A 19,145-nucleotide genomic window follows, 5' to 3' on the forward strand; every position below is an offset into this window, starting at 1 on the left:
TGAACCACAGTTATGCAGAGAAGAAGATTATGCAGAGAGCAAATGGATTTGTACAGCAAAGAAGCCTTGTTCTCGCCATGTAATATGTGGAAAGTGCTTTTTCTGTGGAAAAAGAAAACCGTTTGCACAAAAGATTTCAATACTTGTTGTGCTAGAGGATGTGGTGAATAACTGCAAATAGTTTAATCATTGCTTACATCTCAGAGCAGATTGCAGAAGTAATTAAACATTTTAAAAATATATCAGCTACAATGGTTTTGAAAAGTAATACAGAAAATTTCTGTTTCAACTTTTTATACTTTAGACCTTCCTTAGAAAACATATCCTAGAACTTTTCAAACTTGTACTTTGCTAGGTCTTAAATTGAAATCCATGTTGTTCAGCAAAGTTAACATAGTTCTGACCACTGAAAAAAAATCTTATTAGATATCTGATTTTCTGCTAGTAGAACTAGCAAGTTAGGTATTGAATTTTGAGGAAGCATGGTCCTTGAAATTTTACTGCTTGCTTCTTCTGGGATTCTACACTGAAATTCCAGTGGTATGTCCTGTCAAAGTTTACTTATTTTAATCTTGTAGAACAAAGCTAGTTTGGTCAAGTTTTGTCATTCAAATCCTAATAATTACAGATTTACTTTCTATGAGGTACAGCTATGAATATCCAGGAAACTTAATATTTCAGAGGTTTTTACCAACCTTTGAAATATAATCTTGTCCTTACACTAAATTTGATGGTTTCTTTGCTTATAATAACATATTGCAACTTTGATATCCTTATAAGAAGGCTAGCAGATTAAGGCAGCATTCTAGCTCCAACTTAAATAGGTTGAGGATTTTGGAAAGTTTAGCTGGATAAAAGCCTTGAAAAGGCCAAAAAACCAGTTATATAGATTACGGGGTTCATGAAATAAATGGGATGCAGGGGAAAAAACCAAACCAAACCAAATCAAAACACACTAAACAGTCAGAAATATCTAGGTACTTTCTTTTGAAGGCCTGTTGCTCTGTTGTATATCATTTGGATGAACTCGTGGCCATTAGTACTTGATTCTGCCTAAATGTCAGCTGTGCTTATTACTAGGCTGGACACCTTGGGTGCTGGGAAAAATAAAAATTCAGTCAGTCTTTTCTTGTCACCATTACAGTATTGTTATTTCACCATGACTTCAGGAACTGTGCTTTCTAGTTATTTTATTTCCAGCTGAGACAAAAAGTAAAATTCCATTTACTCTACTTTTACTTGCATTGTTCAAAAAATATTATTTGCAGTGGCTATGTTATTGAAACTGGTTATTTTTCTGGGGAAAATCAGAACAACTGAAGCCTTGTTTCTGCAGATTTTATTGTTTTGTGCAAATGTACAGGCTGTGGTTTGTGCCCCTAACTGCACCTCCTATTCAAGGTGTTTTGCATGTCCTAAGTGGCTGGCTTTTATGCCTGGCAGATCAGGAAACTGTTCAGCCTTTTCTCTAGCCCTTGTTTTGATAATCACATTCATATCCATTCCTATCTTCCACCTATTCAGCAGTTTTCACAAAATGTTTCATATCTTTTGTACTTTTTTTCCCCTGGTCAGTTTCTTCAGAACACAGCAGGTATTTAAATCTTTTCAATCCATATGATTATGCTCCAAAGACTTTTTTCAAAGGTGTTACAAATCAGAAACTCAGTGCAATGAAAGTCATCAAATTACAGTGCTCTAGAAATCTATGTTAGCAAAGAAAAAGAATGGTCAATTAGTACTGCAACAGTGGTGCTTTTTTTGTTTTTGGTTTTTTTTTTTGCTTGTTTGTTTGTTTGTTTGGGATTTTTGTTTGTTTTTTTAAACATATAAAAATCAAATTCACCATAATGCTCCTGAAAGTGGCACAAACAGCAGCTCTTCCTAAGTTGCTCTGCAATACATCAGCAGTATTAAATCAACTTGTCTTTTTCCACTGCAGCATACTAGCAGTTTACTAGATACTGAGGATACACCTTACTCCCTTTCAGCTTCAGAAGGAGGGTAAGCGATGTGTGTAGGAGATATGTAACTGTTCAGAAGTACCTATTACAGCCCAGATTGCACTTTAACTTTTCCTGCATGTTTTTTTCTTTCTCTTCTAAAGGAACTAAGGCCCTCCTTTCCCCAAGATTCACAGGCAGGACTTTAGATTCTCATCCAAACAGCACGCAACTACTTGCTTTTGTCCTGACACGGTGAGCACTCTTAGCGACCGACTGAGTCTTGGTTTATGTGCCGTGGGCCCCGGGAGAACCCCGCCCAGCAGAGCCCGCGCTGTGTGCGAGTGCCCCCCGCAGCCACGGCTGCGCCACGACAGGAAGGGTAGCGGGTCAGAATTCTATCGCCTTCCAAAAGTAATCGGTTTTGATGTTCAGCTGTTGTGCTTTCCCCCTCTTAGATCCACAACGAAATGGAGACTGAAGAAGAAACGTATTTTTAATGAGAACTTCGGAACAATAGTTTTTGTTAGGAAGTAACATGTTTTCTTTATACACAAATTTGTGTTCTGTTGTCACAAGAATTATGAATAATTATTAAATACAACGAGCCCAAGGGTGGGCCAAGAAAGTGTGTTAGATTGACTGCCAAGGAACTTCGCCTAGAGGTTCAGAAGTCGGAATGAAGCACATTTGGTGTATGCAGACAATGAACATAGCACAATTATGAGTTGCAAAAAGGAAATAATCCAAAAGTTACAAAATAATGGGTATTGATGATTGTTTAAAAGAATACTTGATTTTAAAATCATCTATTGTTATGTCAGCAGTGCTTCTTGTGACTCATCTGCTCTGTGATTCCATCTGCCTTCTCAGTTAATGATTCTGCAAGAGTTCAGAATTCAGAAAAGCTGAGTTTACATTAAAATTTAAAGAACATAAAGCTTTTTTTTTTAGATTTATTATAAACACCTTCATATTAGCAGTCCCTGAGATGACTACAGCAATGATATAAAAGACAAAAAAAACCACACAAAAAAAAAAATCAAGAAAGCTCCATATCTTGTACACAGCTTCCTTCCAGTGATATTTATGTTGTTTGGGAGTATTATCACTGAAGACTGATGTTCTGCCAGATAAAGAAAGAAGAGACTGAAGGAGACACAATAGTGCATCTTTGATGTAACCTCATTGTTGCTGTCAAACTCACTTAAATTGTCCATTCTGTATTTCATAAATCAGCAAGTTCTAATTGGTTCTGAACAGACCTATGTTTGTACAATAGCAGATAATACAAAGTATGTCAGTCTGATGGCACCAGCACATTTTTTTTCCTTGTTATCAAAGTAAATGTCTGTTGACCTTATGCTCTATCTAGGGGACGTTTAGTAATTCTGTTTTTACAGGTTCTCCATGCCTATGTGCTGCCTGTTCAAAGCAACAGATCTGTTTATTCCCTTTGAAAACCTTTACCAAAAAGTTCAGACTTCAAAAAAAATACGTTAAATACTGATTTCAAGGGAGAAGCTGTATTACGGTCTGTATGAATTACAAAACATACCCATCCACAATGCCTATACATTCGACTACCTGCAAGAAATTGGGAGTAACACTGCAAAATATTAGGAATTTCAGTGTTGAAAGACTCACAGCAAATATATGAAGACCTTTAAAGCACATCAAGTGTTATAGGAAATTCATGTCTAAGATTCTTTAAGGAAATGTTGAGAACTTTCAAATAACTACATATTCTTCAGATGTAATTTAAAAACTTTACAGGAAGTACTGAAGGGAGAAGTAAAATTCCTATCCTGTTTGAGCAGGACTTTTTGGACAAAAGCAGTGGAAACTATTACGAGTTATTCAGCCCCCACTGATACTTTGAATGTAGCTTTTATAACTCTTTTAAACATGTTAATACAGAAATTAAAGCAGACAATATTACACAGCTGTTACTTTAATGTTTTGTCATCAAACAAAAGTAAATGCACATAAATTTCACTCCAAAGTATGAAAAGAAGTTCTGAAATGGAGATCATCTTAATGTCTTCTGGAAATGTGTAACACAATATTTTTGCTAGATTTAGGTTGTAGGGTTTGGAGGCACTGCGATTAATTTACAGTAATATCTTTATCAGCTGCCTGGTACATGCCCTTCTGGGGCAAATTGTGAATTCTTTTGCATAGATTAATGAGGTAAGAGTCACAGAGAATGTTGTTAGAGTCAGTTCTGTTTCTGATTTTCCTATGTAGCTCTTGTATACAGTAGAACTTACTTTCCCAAACAGAAGCCAATGAAACAGTCTAAGAGAACTGAAAAGATCAGAATCTGTTATTTCATGTGCTTCCTAATCACAGTGTGATCCACTGTTTTTAAGTGATTACCTCTAAGAAGGTATACTGTGATACCTGTTCTTAGGTATCTTCCACAATCAGATGATGATGATACCCAGAGACTTGGTTAAAGTGCATGCTCTTACCTGACATCAGGGACTGGGTTGCCAACAACTCTGCACTCCAGAAGTACTTTGTTTCCTTCAGCAATTTCCTGGCTCCGGAGCTTCTGAGTGAATTGAGGTGGTGAAGACTGATTGTCTTCCATGTTGATGAAGTGTTGGCAAAGGACCATTTCACTCTCATTAATCCTCTTCCTTTCGGTAAAGTGTTCTCCATCCAGGTTAACCCCAGGTAATTTTGCTTCAGGCTCAGTCTCTTGATGTGGCTTGTCAAGCTCCTGATTCACTGAGTTGCTTATAGGTGGTTGTTTCTTTTTAGGAGACAGGTATCCACTGTCTGGAGAAGAAGACTCCCCATCAGGACTTCTGCCTCTTGTCTTTGCTGCCTGTCTAAACAGAGATGACAGTTCCTCTATAAATGGGGCAGCTTTGTCACACAGCTTGTTCCTGAAAGGAATTTCTTCCTGGGATGCCAACTCAGGCTTTGGTCTTGTCTTAGGCATACCTGGACCATCTTTCTCCAAATGTGTCAGGCTTCTAATAAAGCTGGGATTAGCAGTTAGCAAAGGTGAGGTGCTTTCTTGCCTCCTGGAAACTGTGGCAAAACTACTTGCTGTTTGAAGTGTGGTAGATTGCTCTTTCTGATTCCCTGGAAGAATGTGACTTGAAGCAGATGAAGCCAACGCGCTTGCTTGAGCTGTTTGTAAATCATCTTGCTCATGCAGTTTGGTATCCCCAAAAGAAGGATTTTCTGATGTGCAAGAATAAGAGTTGTTGAAATAATGACTAAAGTCCTGTGCTGCCCTCTGTTCCTCCTTCATGGAGCTGGCAATGGCTTCCCAAGCTATGTCAAGGCTCTTACGTACCTCCTCCTGGGTAAGGAAAGCAGAAAGTTCATTTGAAAACTCCTTGTTCTCTATGTCTGATAGCGAATCATAGAAAAAGTCACGGTAGGACGAAGCTTCTGACGTATTTTCAGGATATCCCTTATTGGTGCTTCTCTCGGTACAGTAAGCCTCCTTCAGCATTAAAGAAAGAGGCAATGCCTGACCACAGCTTCTGTCTTGCATTCTGGAAAAGACAAACAGAATTCCTTAACAAAAAAACAACTTGTCAATAAGAAAACTTCTATTGTGTCATGGGTCCCATGAACTACATACAAACCAGGAGAAGAGCAGAACCCAGCAAAGCATGGATTACATTTAAAGCTTGTCCTCTGTTAGAATGGGCCAGGGCTGCAAGCTGTCTTGGTAGAAATTAGTGTAGTTAAGAGCCATTGTTCTCATACATCTGTATATATCTGCATTTCAGAAAAATTGAGACATCCTTTGCCTGTGCAGCGCCTAACAGAAGCTCAATTTCACTGGACCATTATGAGTAATATGTTATTTCACATCTGATTTGTTATTTCATATCAATACTATTACATTCCACTTTTTCTGATTTTAGGCTTATGGTGATTTGGGAAATATATTTACTTTTTTATTTCCTAAAACACTGCTTTCCAGACACTAAACCATCAAATTCCAAGAGCAAAACACTGTTCTAGTTGAAACCATTATGGGAATCTATACAAGGATGTTTGGATTAGAAATTACAAGTTATACTTTCTTTACTATTATTTCTCTAATATTATTTCACTTCTTGTGTTAACATTCAATTTAGTAGCTCTTTTCTCAACACTGATAAGTGAAATATTAAACTACCACATGCTAAAAGTAAAACACTAAAGAAATAGATTTCACAACCTCTGTATCATCCTGCACCACATGAATGTATAATGTATATTAGGTACCAGTTTCATGAAATACAGAACCATCTATACATCTCCCACTTTCCTGTATAATTTTAGAATGAATATGAGACTTCTCTGCCTCTGTAAATCCAGCAAGAAACAAGACATCAGGGAAACTGCTGTTTTCCCAAGGAAAGGATGTGCATGAAACTCTCCTTATTGAAATTTATTTATCCTGCTGGTCACTAGACTGTGGGTGATCTGATCTTAAAAGTAATTCCTGCTTCTGTGAAGCTTTTAATTACATTCAACATGAGTGGTTTTAATTACCGTTGAAGTTACCTTATTTTGATAATTTCTGTGAGACTAATTCTTCATATTTTTTTTTAATTATTTCTCTTAATGATCAGAAGTATTTTTCCACTGATAGATAGCTTGACAGTCATGAGATGAACTCGGATGTATTTTACATCAGCTTGTGCAAGCTCCAATTACCTCTAGTCACTTCACAAGGGCTTACCCAGCATGAAGTCAATAACTGACTGATAGATTATTGTAATTCTTGGCCTGGCATATGCATCTCTTGATATGCCTGGTTGTCTTGCCAACAGATTACAAATCAACACAGAATAGAGAAGTATAAGGGAACAAAAGCATTTTTTAATTTGATTTTGAGAATACAGTGATAGGCTTATACTTTGCTGGAATTACATCTGTCTTTCCTTTTACCTTTGTTTATGCTCCAACACATTTAGCAGCCATGCCAATCTCTTGTCAACAATATCTAAAAAAGTATATACAGTATAACTGACTACCACATAGCAGCTTTAAATAATGAATCTGAGAAGCCAAGCAAACAGTTGGTCTAGAGGGTCAGCTGTTAAGGCATAAACTGGATGAATGCCAGGAACCAAGGGTTAACCCTGGAGAGTTTCTGCTTACTTAATCTTAGTTATTTTTAAATATTTGTTATTTAAATGCATAATACATGCTAGCTTGCTATTTAGATAACTCGTAAATATCCATGTTTCAATTGCTATCTTTATTTAAATCTGATTAATACTGGTTCCTAGTTTGTTCACATCTTGAAGTGATACATTACATACTCAGATAAACTTCTCTGGCTTCCAAAACCAAACTGCTCTGCTGTTTCAATAGGGTACGGGTTGGAGGAAAATTTAACCTACTGCTGGCCACCCAACACAATGAATAAAATGAATGCATTATAAATTAACATATCTCCTCCTAATACTTTGTTTTATACTGTTTTGTCACTCATTGGAGAAATATAATGGCTGCAATATGTCATAATTTTTGAAGCCCATTGTCTAAGTTTAGGTAAATCAATATGTAGCAGGTGTTTACATAAAGGTGATGAATTCAAACGTTCAAGTTATTGGCAGTTTCTAATGCTGAAAAGCCTGCTTGGTGAGGGAGGCCTGGTGCCTAAAAATGGATCTAAATGCCTAGCTTTATACAGCTGGATGGAAGATTCCAGTATATATATAGATATAAAAAAAATTTAAGCCACACTGTAATAAACAAAAAGCCACTGTTCCTTTAGAGCAACTTGTAAGCATAGCAAACTGGATGTGAACCATCCTTAACCTGAACAAGTAGCATATAAGATAATAATTAGAAATTTTTAATGCTATTTCTAGTGTCTGCAAGTTAGACTACAATGCATTTATAACAGTTTTCATCTTCCTTACTCACCAGGTAACCAGCAAAGCCAGATACTATAGTATTTAAAGACACAGACATAAATTACAATTTTGTATGTAGATCAGCGTTAAGCTATACTTAGAGCCGTATTGTGTATAAACTATTTATGGGGTTCTATTTGCTACATTTACAGATTGTTCACAGTTAAACATGCAATACTTAATATTATGCTGTTTAAATACTTATGCAAAAAATAATTAGATGCTCTAAGGAATAATTTGGTAAATAAATTTTGTAAATTGAAAATGTACTGCATTACAGTAATCTTGTAACATCTGAATAATTACTCAAATTAATGTATTCAAGAGATAAAATTGAAACATTCAAAATCAAAGAACTCATTTCAAGAAAAGTACAAGCATCCTGAATTTGTGGAACCTGTCCAATGAATTATTATTACTTAAAAAAAATATGACCCAAAGCCAGTCTGTTCAAAGGAATAATATGAAAGCAGAAATGTATTTGTGAAATTTAAGCGAAAACCACACATATTTTTCCTCTGAATTTTAAAATCTTGCAGAATTTCTCCCCAAAGTATAATGATTAAATTTAACAGAAAATATAAAACCAACCTTACACTGAACAGGCAAATATGAAGAGTCTCAAATATAGTTAACCTGTCAAGTTGCTTTTTTCCTTCTTTATGAAAGTAGGCTTGAAATTATTCCAGCTATGGACTAAGGGTTGCTTGGTCCTCAGTAAGCATCAAGCAGACTGTGGTCTGTGGGTTACGACTGCCCTCTGTGACTGTGTAATTCTTACCCCACGCATCTATATTTGGTAACTGAACTCATGTTTCAGCAGACTGCTGCTATCTGGAATTCCAGTAGAAGCAGCGTTACGCCTGGAAATGGCAGAAAGTTCTGTGCACTTACTACTCAGAGATTTAGAGAACTTGATCATTTAAACAATCACTATCTGGTGTATTTAACACAGTATTTTAGGCTGTTTTGAAATATTATTCTGGAATTTTAGGACATGAGTTTTGCTCAGTACTAAAGGGCCTACATCCACAAGTCATAGGAAACACAGTGTGTGAAAGCTAATTTTTGAAAAAACGGTTCCTTTCTATAGCAGTTTTTCTTAATGTATTATTAAACAAGATTAACTATTTTTATGTCACTATAAAATAATTGGCTTTTTAAACTAAAAGTAGTTTCAAACTACTAGGTTCCTTGTGTACCTTAAAATTTTCCAGAAAAAGAAAAATATGTATAGAATCATTTAAGTTAGAAAAGACCCTTAATATTTTTAGTTTATAGCACAAATGATACATCTTTTTGTAATAATAGATAATTTTTAATCTATGATCATATAATACACAATACACATGACAAACATGACTTTGCCTACTGAATTTTCACATTTCAAAATAAATTATTCTATAATCAGAAAAGAAGAATCTCTGTCATAAATGACACACAAAAATCCCTGGAAATGCTGTATGTTTTAAAAAGAACTCACAATTCTGACTCTTCTAAGTACATTTAGAACTTCTGCGATAGTTTTGTCTCAAAGAAACATTTTCTGTCCAAGAGAACTCTTGGGCCTTTTAAAGCACATCTACTTCTTTTGATATACAATGAAAGAACATGAGTACTTTCAACTTCATCTATAGTCTTTATCATGTAACTTCCACAAATAAAAGCAATGTGTGACTAGGACTGTTTCTCTGAGATAGCAGCCTATCAGGAGTCAAATTCTCTAGAGCAGATAGGAGAAACTGTAGCTCCAAATAGATGTTATAGACCTGTGTTTCCCTTCTGCCAGTGTCCATTATATCTGCTCTCTAATTTGAATTCATTCTGTGGGCTGGCACTTGTTTTTAGATCAAGGTCTTCTGGATATTGCCTTGTGGTTTTTACTGAAGTTTATTCCTTGGCAGCAATGGAAGTACAGCAGACCCACAATTGTGACAAGCGTGCACAATAGACAGGTAGCTCGCTATTAGTCCCAAACCATTTTTATGTGATTACCAAGTGCTGGTACCACATATTTTATTTCAGTGGTTAATATCGTGTCTTTCTTTTTTTTATCTTCAAACAAGTAATTACTGTCCCCTTACCAGAGTTTCAATATATTAATAGTTGGATTAGGAATACTTCACAATGTGCACAACCCCCATTGTTATGAATTGGGATCATTCCTGTATTGCAATAAAAATTAATGAAAGGGATTTTATTTCGTTTCATTTTACAGTCATTTTGGTGTGTCAAATAAGAACAGAATTGTCATTCTAAAAACTTAACACAAAAAAGGACCTGGTCATATAAGAGTTAACCACTGCATGCCTAATTTTTAAGCAGTTCACCCCACAGAGTGGGATCCCGGCCCTGTGTCAGGTAACAACACCTTGGAATGGGAGCCAAAAGTACCCATCAAAACTTACATGCTTAATAGGGTATAGTTTTATACAGCTGTATTAACCCACGAAGAAATTTTCCCAGTGTCATTCTGAAGAGATGTAGGGAAAACATGCAAATATTATGCAATGATGTAACAATTTAACATTTAAAAATGTTTAATTTTGCTTTTAAAAAGATTTGTAGTTGCATAGCTAGAGCTAATCTGTGTTTTTTTATAGAGTGTTCTAGAGGTCCCTACCTATCATATATAGTCAGACAGTATCAATGGTACTCAAACACCATTTTTCCAAGTCTCTGGAAAGAGTTTCTCTGAGGATTTTCTTAAGTGGAAACTGCAGAGGTGCAATGGAAAAGCTCACCTTCAGTTTTGCTAGCAGTGGTACTGGTACTTGCTCTGGAGGAGATAGGACGTTTTTTTAAACTGTTAAAAGACCAGTTCACAGCTTTCCAGAATTACCACAGCTGTGAGTAGTAAAAGAAACTGTAAAATAGGAAGGAAGGCTAATAAACAACCCAGAAAAAAATAATTGTTGCTGTTTCTTAAACAGTGGAAGAGACAAGGTCCAAGATCTATGGTATTTAAGGTCTTCCTAAGGCAACTTGCCTCAGACGGAGAAACCTGTAGATCAACTTTCCTTATCTCTATACAAGTAGAACACTTGTAATAACTATTTTCTCTCAAGGTGACATATTTTTTAATATATCACTAAGTACACAGGTAAAAACTGAACTCACAGACAAATTTTCGCTTTCTTGCTGTGTGTCTTCAATATCAGTGAAAATCTCAAAGGAATTTTGTTAGAAATTCTCACCCCTGTGCACTTTGCACCTGGGGCTGTGAAGAACACATGCCCTTACATGATTTATAGCTCTCAGGTGAAAAAACAGAGCAAAGCTATTCAGTCTTTTCCAGTAAACACCATAAAGGTATTCCTGGCCACACTGCCTGAGAGTGGGCAGTGGGCAAGGGCACTGCTGCCAGATGGCATCCCCTTTGCTTTCTGCTAGGCCCCACCTTCATCACACAACCCTGAGGTTCATTCAGCACAGGGTTCTGTGCTTCCACCATTTTCCAGCCTGTCCACTCAAAGTACGTGCTCAGCAACTCAGTGAGAGACACTTAGGGAGATGGGCAGGAGTCCACACTGTGTCACAAGGGCAGGAGGGGAACTCAGTGTCAAAGGAGAACAGGGGCGGGTTGGTGCTGGAGGTGAGGAGGCCTGGGAGAAGCTGGTGAGAGCGCTGCAGCCCCTCCTGGTGCAAGGGAGGGGCGGCAATGGCTGCCAGACTCCACCACCCCCTCGGGCTGCAGTGAGCAGGAGGGAGGGGGTTGTGGGACCACAGCTCAAGTCCAGCTGTCAGGGAGGCCCTGTGCTTTTGGAACAATTCTCATCCACATTCCTCCTCAGAACAGAAAGCATGCACCTAATTTACAGGTGCTGATATTTCTGTAATAGAAGTCCTTCAAAAGTCCATGTAGACAAGGCTCACATCTGTGTAGAAGGCTTAGAGGAGGCCTTTTCACTGCCCTATTCTGCTAAAATTTTTAATGTACATTATACAAAGCCAAGTATTTGCAAAGCCAAGCCATGAAGGGTCAAGAAATGAGATGTCAACAAACTGGAATTTACAGTCTCCTGTGGTTTAAGTAGAAAGTCCATTCCGGGTTGTAGCACTTGGGAGTGCAAACAAGTAAGAATTTAAGCATGTTAAAGAATGAAAAACCCCAAGAAATCCATTTCCTATTGAATTAGGAAAGGTGGGGAAAGAGTGAAAGTTACAGGAGACAGGCCTGATGCAATCTCATAGTGACAGAGAAGGCAAGTGTAAAATTTGTCACTGGAGCAGATGGCAATATAGTTTAGATTGGATAGTCTAGCATGTAGAGATTTTAAATATGACAAAGTTAACAAATCTATGCACCTTTTTCATGTAGTCCTATATAATTTTCTAAGGAAAGAAGTGAAAAATATTATAACTAAAACACTCTAGTGGAAAATTTGTGTCATAAAAGCAACGTTCACTTAAACAGACTGATACCCCATGCACTGTTTGAAAGAAGAAAAGCAAAGCATAAGTGTTAAGCAGTTAACATAAGTGTCCAGACTGTGCAAAGCAGAATTAACATTAGCCCGGAAATTAAGAGTTTTCCTTTAAGGAGCTCACATTCAAGATCTTAGAGGTAAGTTTTCCTACTTCCCTTTAACTTAACTGTTAGTCAAAGCTGATTTTTGTCCTGTGTTAGTTACATTCTCGTGGCTTTACCATTTCTTTTATTTTGTAAATTAATTACACTTGTTATCACTCCTTGTACCATATCTACAAATTTATCCCTCCCTCTGTATCCTGTGTAATATGGAACTCCTGCTTTAAAATACATGCTTCAGTCCCACTCTCATTAGCTTTTATCTGTATACCTCTGTGAAAAATATACTTTGAGTCAATCTGATGGGCTTTTTAATAAAACAGTTTGTACTTATGAGTATCACAAAACTCTCATCTGGGCAGTGAGAAAAATTCTTTATAGTCCCACATGAAATCTTTTATCTTGAGTGTACTGAGCCTTTGTCAATGCAGCTCTGTTAGACTTTTCTGTTTGTAAGGAAAATGATCTGCATTAGATTAATTTTATCTGCAAGTCCACAGCGTGCATTTTACAGGTTTATATTCACAACCAGTCATGTACTCAGATTCCTTCTTAGCATGTGAAATGTATTTATTCTGAGCAGGCAGAGACAATGCTGAAATTCAATAACAGGTTGATCTTTCTTTACAAAGGAATTAACTTTGTAAAAGGAATGTGTCTCAACATACTGAAATGCTAATCTCTAGGAAAAGAAGTATTTAGTTCTCTTTATCCTTTTATCACAATACAGCTTTACATTACTTTACCTTTTAAACAGCTATGGCAACCTGTCTTTAGATTATGCCACTTGTATTCCTGTGGTCTTTAGGTAGGCTCAGCCTGCCACCTAAAAGCATGTCTGGTGCAAGATAAAAACAGACAGCTGTGTAATGCTGCCAGACGTCATAGTGCTAAACAAAGACAAATGTGAAAGAATGTGACATCCATACTTCTGGAAAGGGGAATGAATCATGAAGGGGGAACACTGAACAGCTGGTTACTTCTGCTATTAGTTTCAGTAGAATCAAATCTAAAAAAAAAAAAAGTTAAAACACAGCTGTCTATATAGAATTAACTGCTGAGAGATTTGTCAGTCACTAGCTTCTATTAGGAAGACACTTATCTTGGGAGTATTTTTGGAAAGAGTTTCCATGGAGCTGGAGAGACTTCAGGCCTTTAGCTTTTTTCTGATTGGCCAACAGACAGGTGCTGAAAAAGGTGGTGGCAGAAATATTACAGACATGATGAATGGACAAGCAAGGGCAGCTTACTTTTTGTTTTATGATAGGCTTTATCATATAAAAACACAACACAATTTTTCCTTTCTTTCTTTCTGATGTGAAATGAAAAGAGGCACAAAAAGAACAAAATAATGTTAGTTGAAAGTACAACAACCTCTGTTTACAGTTTGGGAGTGGTGTGTTCTACTATAGCACATGTTCAATGGCTTGAAACTAAAACCTCATATTTTTTTCTTCCAGGTTCTGTATATTTCTTCCAGGCTCTGTATATTTCTGATTCACAAATACATGTTTAGTTTTAAAGGTGGCTATATCCTTTAAGCAGAAACGTATTATGCCATGGTAAATTAATAATTTACTTTTGGACATTAATCATGTAGCAAACAAATTATTTTTGAAATCAGGTGCTTTTAGGAATGACATAAAGTAAGCCTGAGACATTGGGAGAAAACAAGATCCTTTCAGTGCCAGCGAAAACTTGTGTGATGACACTAAGAAACCCTGTATTTCTTCATTTTGGAGTCAGTTTATAGAGCTACGGTCCCCAAACTGAATCCACTGGTCCTTCAGATAGAACAATTTGAATTTTGACAGATTATTGATCTTTCTTTAGTGGTGCTACATAGGGGTATAGTCCTGATACTTTGGCACTGATGGACCAGAAAAATGGAGGTCCAAGATTTTTATGTAAAACAACCTGTTAAACATATTCTCTATTTAGACAGGACCAAGCTTTTTAATATTCTTAAACAGTGGTAATTTCATGCGGGGCGACAGAGGGGTGGAATGGTGGAATAAAATTGTGACAAGTTGTGTGAAAATATACTTCAGATATAAATGATATGTTCTACTCACTGTCAGACATAAAAAATGGGTGGTAAGTTATACACACCTTGTTTCCTGTTCTGTTTGATACCTTGGTTAGAATCAAGATAAAGAGGGAGTATGCAGTCACCCACAGGTGTGGTTTTTATATGGTTTAAATTCTACAGTATCAGATGTGCAGCTTGTGTTGGATACTTCCAAAATAAAAAAGGAATGGGTTAGTCTAAATTTGTGTATTCCATAGTTGTTGAATGAGATGTCATATGAGTATTAGTGATACTTTATATGGCAACTTCTCAGTCCTTACATGAAGATGGTGGTATTAGTTTAGAAAAGGGAGCCAGACTGGTTGTTTGGTGAGCTAATGAACTCTGTCTTTAAAAGCTGAAATCTTACAGATATTCATGCAAAATGTTTGACCAGTCAGAGAAAGAATGTGGATCTGGGAAGAAGCAGGCCTGAAGAGCCAAGACAATCACCCTTTAATGATGATGCAAATATTCATGTGAAAGTTAAGAACGGTCAGTGTGCCCAGGTGGCCAAGAAGGCCAATGGCATCCTGACCTGTATCCGGAACAGCGTCGCCAGCAGGTCCAAGGAAGTGATTCTGCCCCTGTACTCAGCACTGGTGAGGCCACACCTCGAGTCCTGTGTCCAGTTCTGGGCCCCTCAGTTTAGGAAGGATATTGAGGTCCTGGAGCAGGTCCAAAGGAGGGCAACCAGGCTGGTGAAGGGACTCGAGCACAGACCCTATGAGGAGAGGCTGAGGGAGCTGGGACTGTTCAGCCTAAAGAAGAGGTGGCTCAGGGGAGACCTCATCACTCTCTACAACTACCTGAAAGGAGGGTGAGCCAGGTGGGGGTTGGGCTCTTTTGCCAGACGACTTTCAACAAGACAAGAGGGCATGGTCTTAAGTTGTGTCAGGGGAAGTTTAGGTTAGATATTAGAAAGAATTTCTTTACAGAGAGAGTGATCAAGCATTGGAATGGGCTGCCCAGGGAAGTAGTGGATTCTCCATCCCTGGAGATATTTAAAAAGAGACTGGATGTGGCACTCAGTGCCATGGTCTGGCAACCGCAACGGTGGTTCAAGGGTTGGACTCGATGATCTCTGAGGTCCCTTCCAACCCAGCCAATTCTATGATTCTATGATTCTATGAAATCTCTACTGGAATTGTAATTAAAAAGACAAGTGATTGAATCTATGGGCTCTACCTAAAAAGCAGTTCATCAACTTCTAGGACACTGCCATGCTGCAAACTGTGCATCTCATAAGAAGCCAATGAACCTACCTCATCACTGTCTGGTCAGGTTCAAACTGCATCAATAAGGAAACTTCTTAGGCCCATAGCAGTCCATTTGCAAACTGTTCATCATCTGCCATCCAATGGGTGTTAGAAAAATTGAAATATAAAGGTGTTCCTTAGAAACATAAAATGATACCTGCTTACTAGTGGATTCCATGCTTGTTCTTGTTGTTGCTGTTTTGAAGAGCTTGCCAAGTTTGTATAGGCTTATTACTTCTGCTAGAAAAGTAAGATTTTTATTTTTATTTTTTTAATATATGATCACAGAAGGTAGAGAGATATTTGAAACATGGTGGGAGGAAAGAAGAAGAAATCTACAACTTGTTGACAGATTCTGAAACAGGGAAGGAAAAACCAGAAAACTACCAAGACAGTAAATAACGTACAGGGTTAGACTGGGTAAGTAGGGGAGCCTAAATACTTTTAATTAAACTATTAGTATTTTTAAAAATGCAGTTATATTTTTAAAAATAGGCATCTAAATTTAGGTGATTAATTCTGTATTCTGAAAACCCATGATTGTCTTCATCTTTAGTACATACAGTTGCCATTGATATAAATGGGAAAGTAAGTATCTTTGCAGATGTGGAGATTTCTGAAGAGTATCATCACAGACCATGAGTTAAGCCAGTCAAGCCATTTGCTAGGGCAAAAAAGGCCACCCTAGTTTTGCTCCACCCATTCTTCACTCTTGTTTCCCTCTCCTCTCTCAGCTTCAAAGCTCATTTCAGCAGTTGCAAGTGTAACTATACTTGTAGTGATACATGAAAGCAGAGAGGGATCACTGACATGATTCAGGCTGAAAATAATCATATTCTTTTAATTTCATATTGTTCAGTACCACTGTATCTTATCAATAGGTTGTCAGCTACAGTCCTTAGGGCACTAAACTTGCAAATATCATATGGAAGAAGACCATATATCTTGGACTCAGCAGAAGGTGATTGATTGAACAGTCAATGAAACAAAAACAAATAACTTAAGACACCTGTATGGAGGGGAATTAGGTATCATACTGCTATAGACCACAAAGGAAGTGGGAGGCTGTGGGCTATGTGTGGCCCTGGAGCTGGGGTTGGGGTTTGCATTAGGGTTGGATTTAGAGCTGGACAGTGAGCAGGAGAGCAGGCAGGGGAAAAAATGGGGCAGCAACATTGAGGGCAGCTAAGGATTGCCCTAAAAAGTGGAGGGGCAACAGAGGTGCTGGCAGGGCATTAAAGCTAACTGGTTGCCTCTTCACACTGTAACCCCATGCACCTCTGACATCAGTGTGTGCATTGCAGAAAATCACGAGTGCATCAAAGTATTAAGGTTTTGTTTGGGTTTTTTTGTTGTTTTGTGTTGGTTGAGGTTTTTTCCACAGAAAATATACCAGACTGTACATGAGTATGAACAGATACAGTTTTTCTTTCTTTGAGAATGTCTGACTTTACCTTTTAAGATATGGAAAGTTATGCTTGCTTGGGAGATTCTGAGGTAGTGGTGGCCATTTTCTAGGTATGTGACAATTTCAGAATGCAAAAAGACATGATTCATTCTAGAACGGTGTTGTCAAGCTTTTGAGCCAACTTCTTCTACTTAGGTAAGAAATCGGAGAAAAGTATCAGGTTTGTTGTTTTGTGGTTTTTTTGTGCAGGTACACAAAAGTTTATGTATCTAGCTGTGTGCCTGTGTACATGTATGTGTTACATTTTGAGAAAACAGTTATTAAAATTCAACCGTAAAGTTTTGTTAAGCACACCATTTTAATACAGTACACTGTATGTACAGTATTTTACAAGTAGATAATAAAAATGTGGTTTTGTTTCTTTTCTCCACAACTTCATTTGCTAGGAGTTTAAACTAATACAAGGTGAAAATAAAAAAGAAAATCGCAGAATAGTTTGAGTTTGTGAAATTTGAAAAATTGAAGTTGTGCTTCAGTTTCTTCTGTTATTTTTTTTAAGAAATTTTACAAGACTGAAAAGTAGTTCTAAAGGTGAAACAAGTCCTTTTATGGACTCAGGGAAATGAAGGATAACCGTATCTAAGGCATATGAATATTGCAGTGGCAAACACTGCAACAATAAATACTGCATGAGGCTGTTACCTCAGTGGAAGGTAGAGAAAACGAAGTTTGGAAGAGCTGAGCTGATGTGGTAGGCTATGTGCAGGGTTATCCCAAGCTGCTTGTGTGTTCTTGGGCTCAGATGAGCTGAGTATTGTGACTCTGTAAAATGGGGAGTTACCCTCACCATTACAATTGTACGCTTACTCAAAATTTGAGAATTCTACCCTTGAAAAAAAGAATTAAAAAGCTAAAATTGAATTAAAAAGTGGTATTGATACTGAACCATGATTACCTGTCCTGGTTTGGGCCAGGATAAAGGTGATTTTCTGTCTTGTACTTTTGCTTTCAGCTAAGCAAGTAGTTGCACTTGCTGAAATTAACAGCAAGTTTCTCAAACAGTGTCTGCTCCTAGGACTGATAACACTCGATGTTTATAGTCAATGCTAGAGACTGGTATGCAGAGCCAAGGACACTGCTCAGCTCTGAGGAACATTTTACCCTCCAGAAGGAATAAAGAGGTCCCACCTGCAGCCCTCCTTTGGGGAGGAGACAAGATAGATGCCAGAATTGACCAAACAGAGTATTCCATCCCATACACATCATACTCAGTATAATTTGAGGGATCATGAGGGCCAAACCAGCTTCCAGCTTCCAGCTTCCGGCTTTCTGCCCTTCCTGCCTTTTCCTGCTTCCCTTTCTTCACCCGTTCCCTGTTCTCTTCGGCATCCTGGGAGGATTCCATCCGTTCGTCTGCCTGTGGTCCTGATCCGTGCCAGCCTGAATCTGTGTGTTCCTGCCTCCAGTTCCCGACTGCTGCCTACTCCAGGAGTCCAGCCTGGACTTTCCAGGCCTTGCAGCCTCAATGGTGACATGAGAGTTATTGGGGGAAAAGGGAGGAAGGAACGTGGTATCAATTTTCCTGTATATTTGTATATATTTAGTAATTTTTCCTGTTTATCATTACTGTTTCATTAAAGCTGCGTAGTTTAGTTTCCAACCCATAAGTCTCTCTCCCTTTCTTTATCAGGGAGGAAAGAGATATTAATTGAGAGCATCTGTTACTCGGTTTAATTGCTGGGCCAGTGTTAAACCATGACATTGCCCCAGTCACAATGTTGTGGTATGCCTGCTTGTGACTGGACGACCATGAGAGGTGTGGGTGCAAGTCACTTACCTCTGGAAACATAGATAATTCCTTGAAGTGTGCCATTTTGCTACAGATAATAAAGCAAATTATGCCTAACCCCTATTCCAGGCCTTTCATGCAAAGCACAAAACATATACGTAATGCTCCTGTTTAACAAACTCTAAAGGTCAAAGCTGTTTTCCTTATAGTTCATAAAAATGTACATAATGTATTTCAAAAAAATACATAA

General features: G+C 37.7%; 2 protein-coding genes across 2 annotated transcripts in view; both read right to left on the reverse strand.

Annotated features, from left to right (window-relative positions):
• The window catches only part of LOC115598245 (palladin-like), an 85,534-nt gene extending 80,948 nt beyond the window's left edge, over nucleotides 1–4,586 (reverse strand). Inside the window, exon 1 of the mRNA XM_030449775.1 lies at nucleotides 4,421–4,586. Coding sequence (XP_030305635.1) covers nucleotides 4,421–4,569 — 149 coding nt within the window. The 5' untranslated portion in view covers nucleotides 4,570–4,586. The remainder of the gene's footprint in view (nucleotides 1–4,420) is intronic.
• LOC115598294 (palladin-like) lies at nucleotides 4,580–8,560 on the reverse strand. Its single transcript, XM_030450311.1, has 3 exons — nucleotides 8,429–8,560; nucleotides 4,684–5,467; nucleotides 4,580–4,591 (listed from the first exon to the last, which is right to left on the reverse strand). The coding sequence occupies exons 2-3, from the start codon at nucleotides 5,464–5,466 to the stop codon at nucleotides 4,580–4,582; spliced, it is 795 nt and encodes a 264-aa protein (XP_030306171.1). The 5' UTR covers nucleotide 5,467; nucleotides 8,429–8,560.
• Between the last annotated feature and the right edge of the window lie 10,585 nt (nucleotides 8,561–19,145).

The sequence above is a fragment of the Calypte anna genome, chromosome 4A (assembly GCF_003957555.1).
Source record: "Calypte anna isolate BGI_N300 chromosome 4A, bCalAnn1_v1.p, whole genome shotgun sequence".
NCBI classification, from domain to species: Eukaryota; Metazoa; Chordata; class Aves; order Apodiformes; family Trochilidae; genus Calypte; species Calypte anna.

Bases quoted from the DNA above. Each gene is read 5' to 3' on its own strand.
- LOC115598294 (XM_030450311.1), bottom strand. From the start codon at position 5,466: ATGCAAGACAGAAGCTGTGGTCAGGCATTGCCTCTTTCTTTAATGCTG.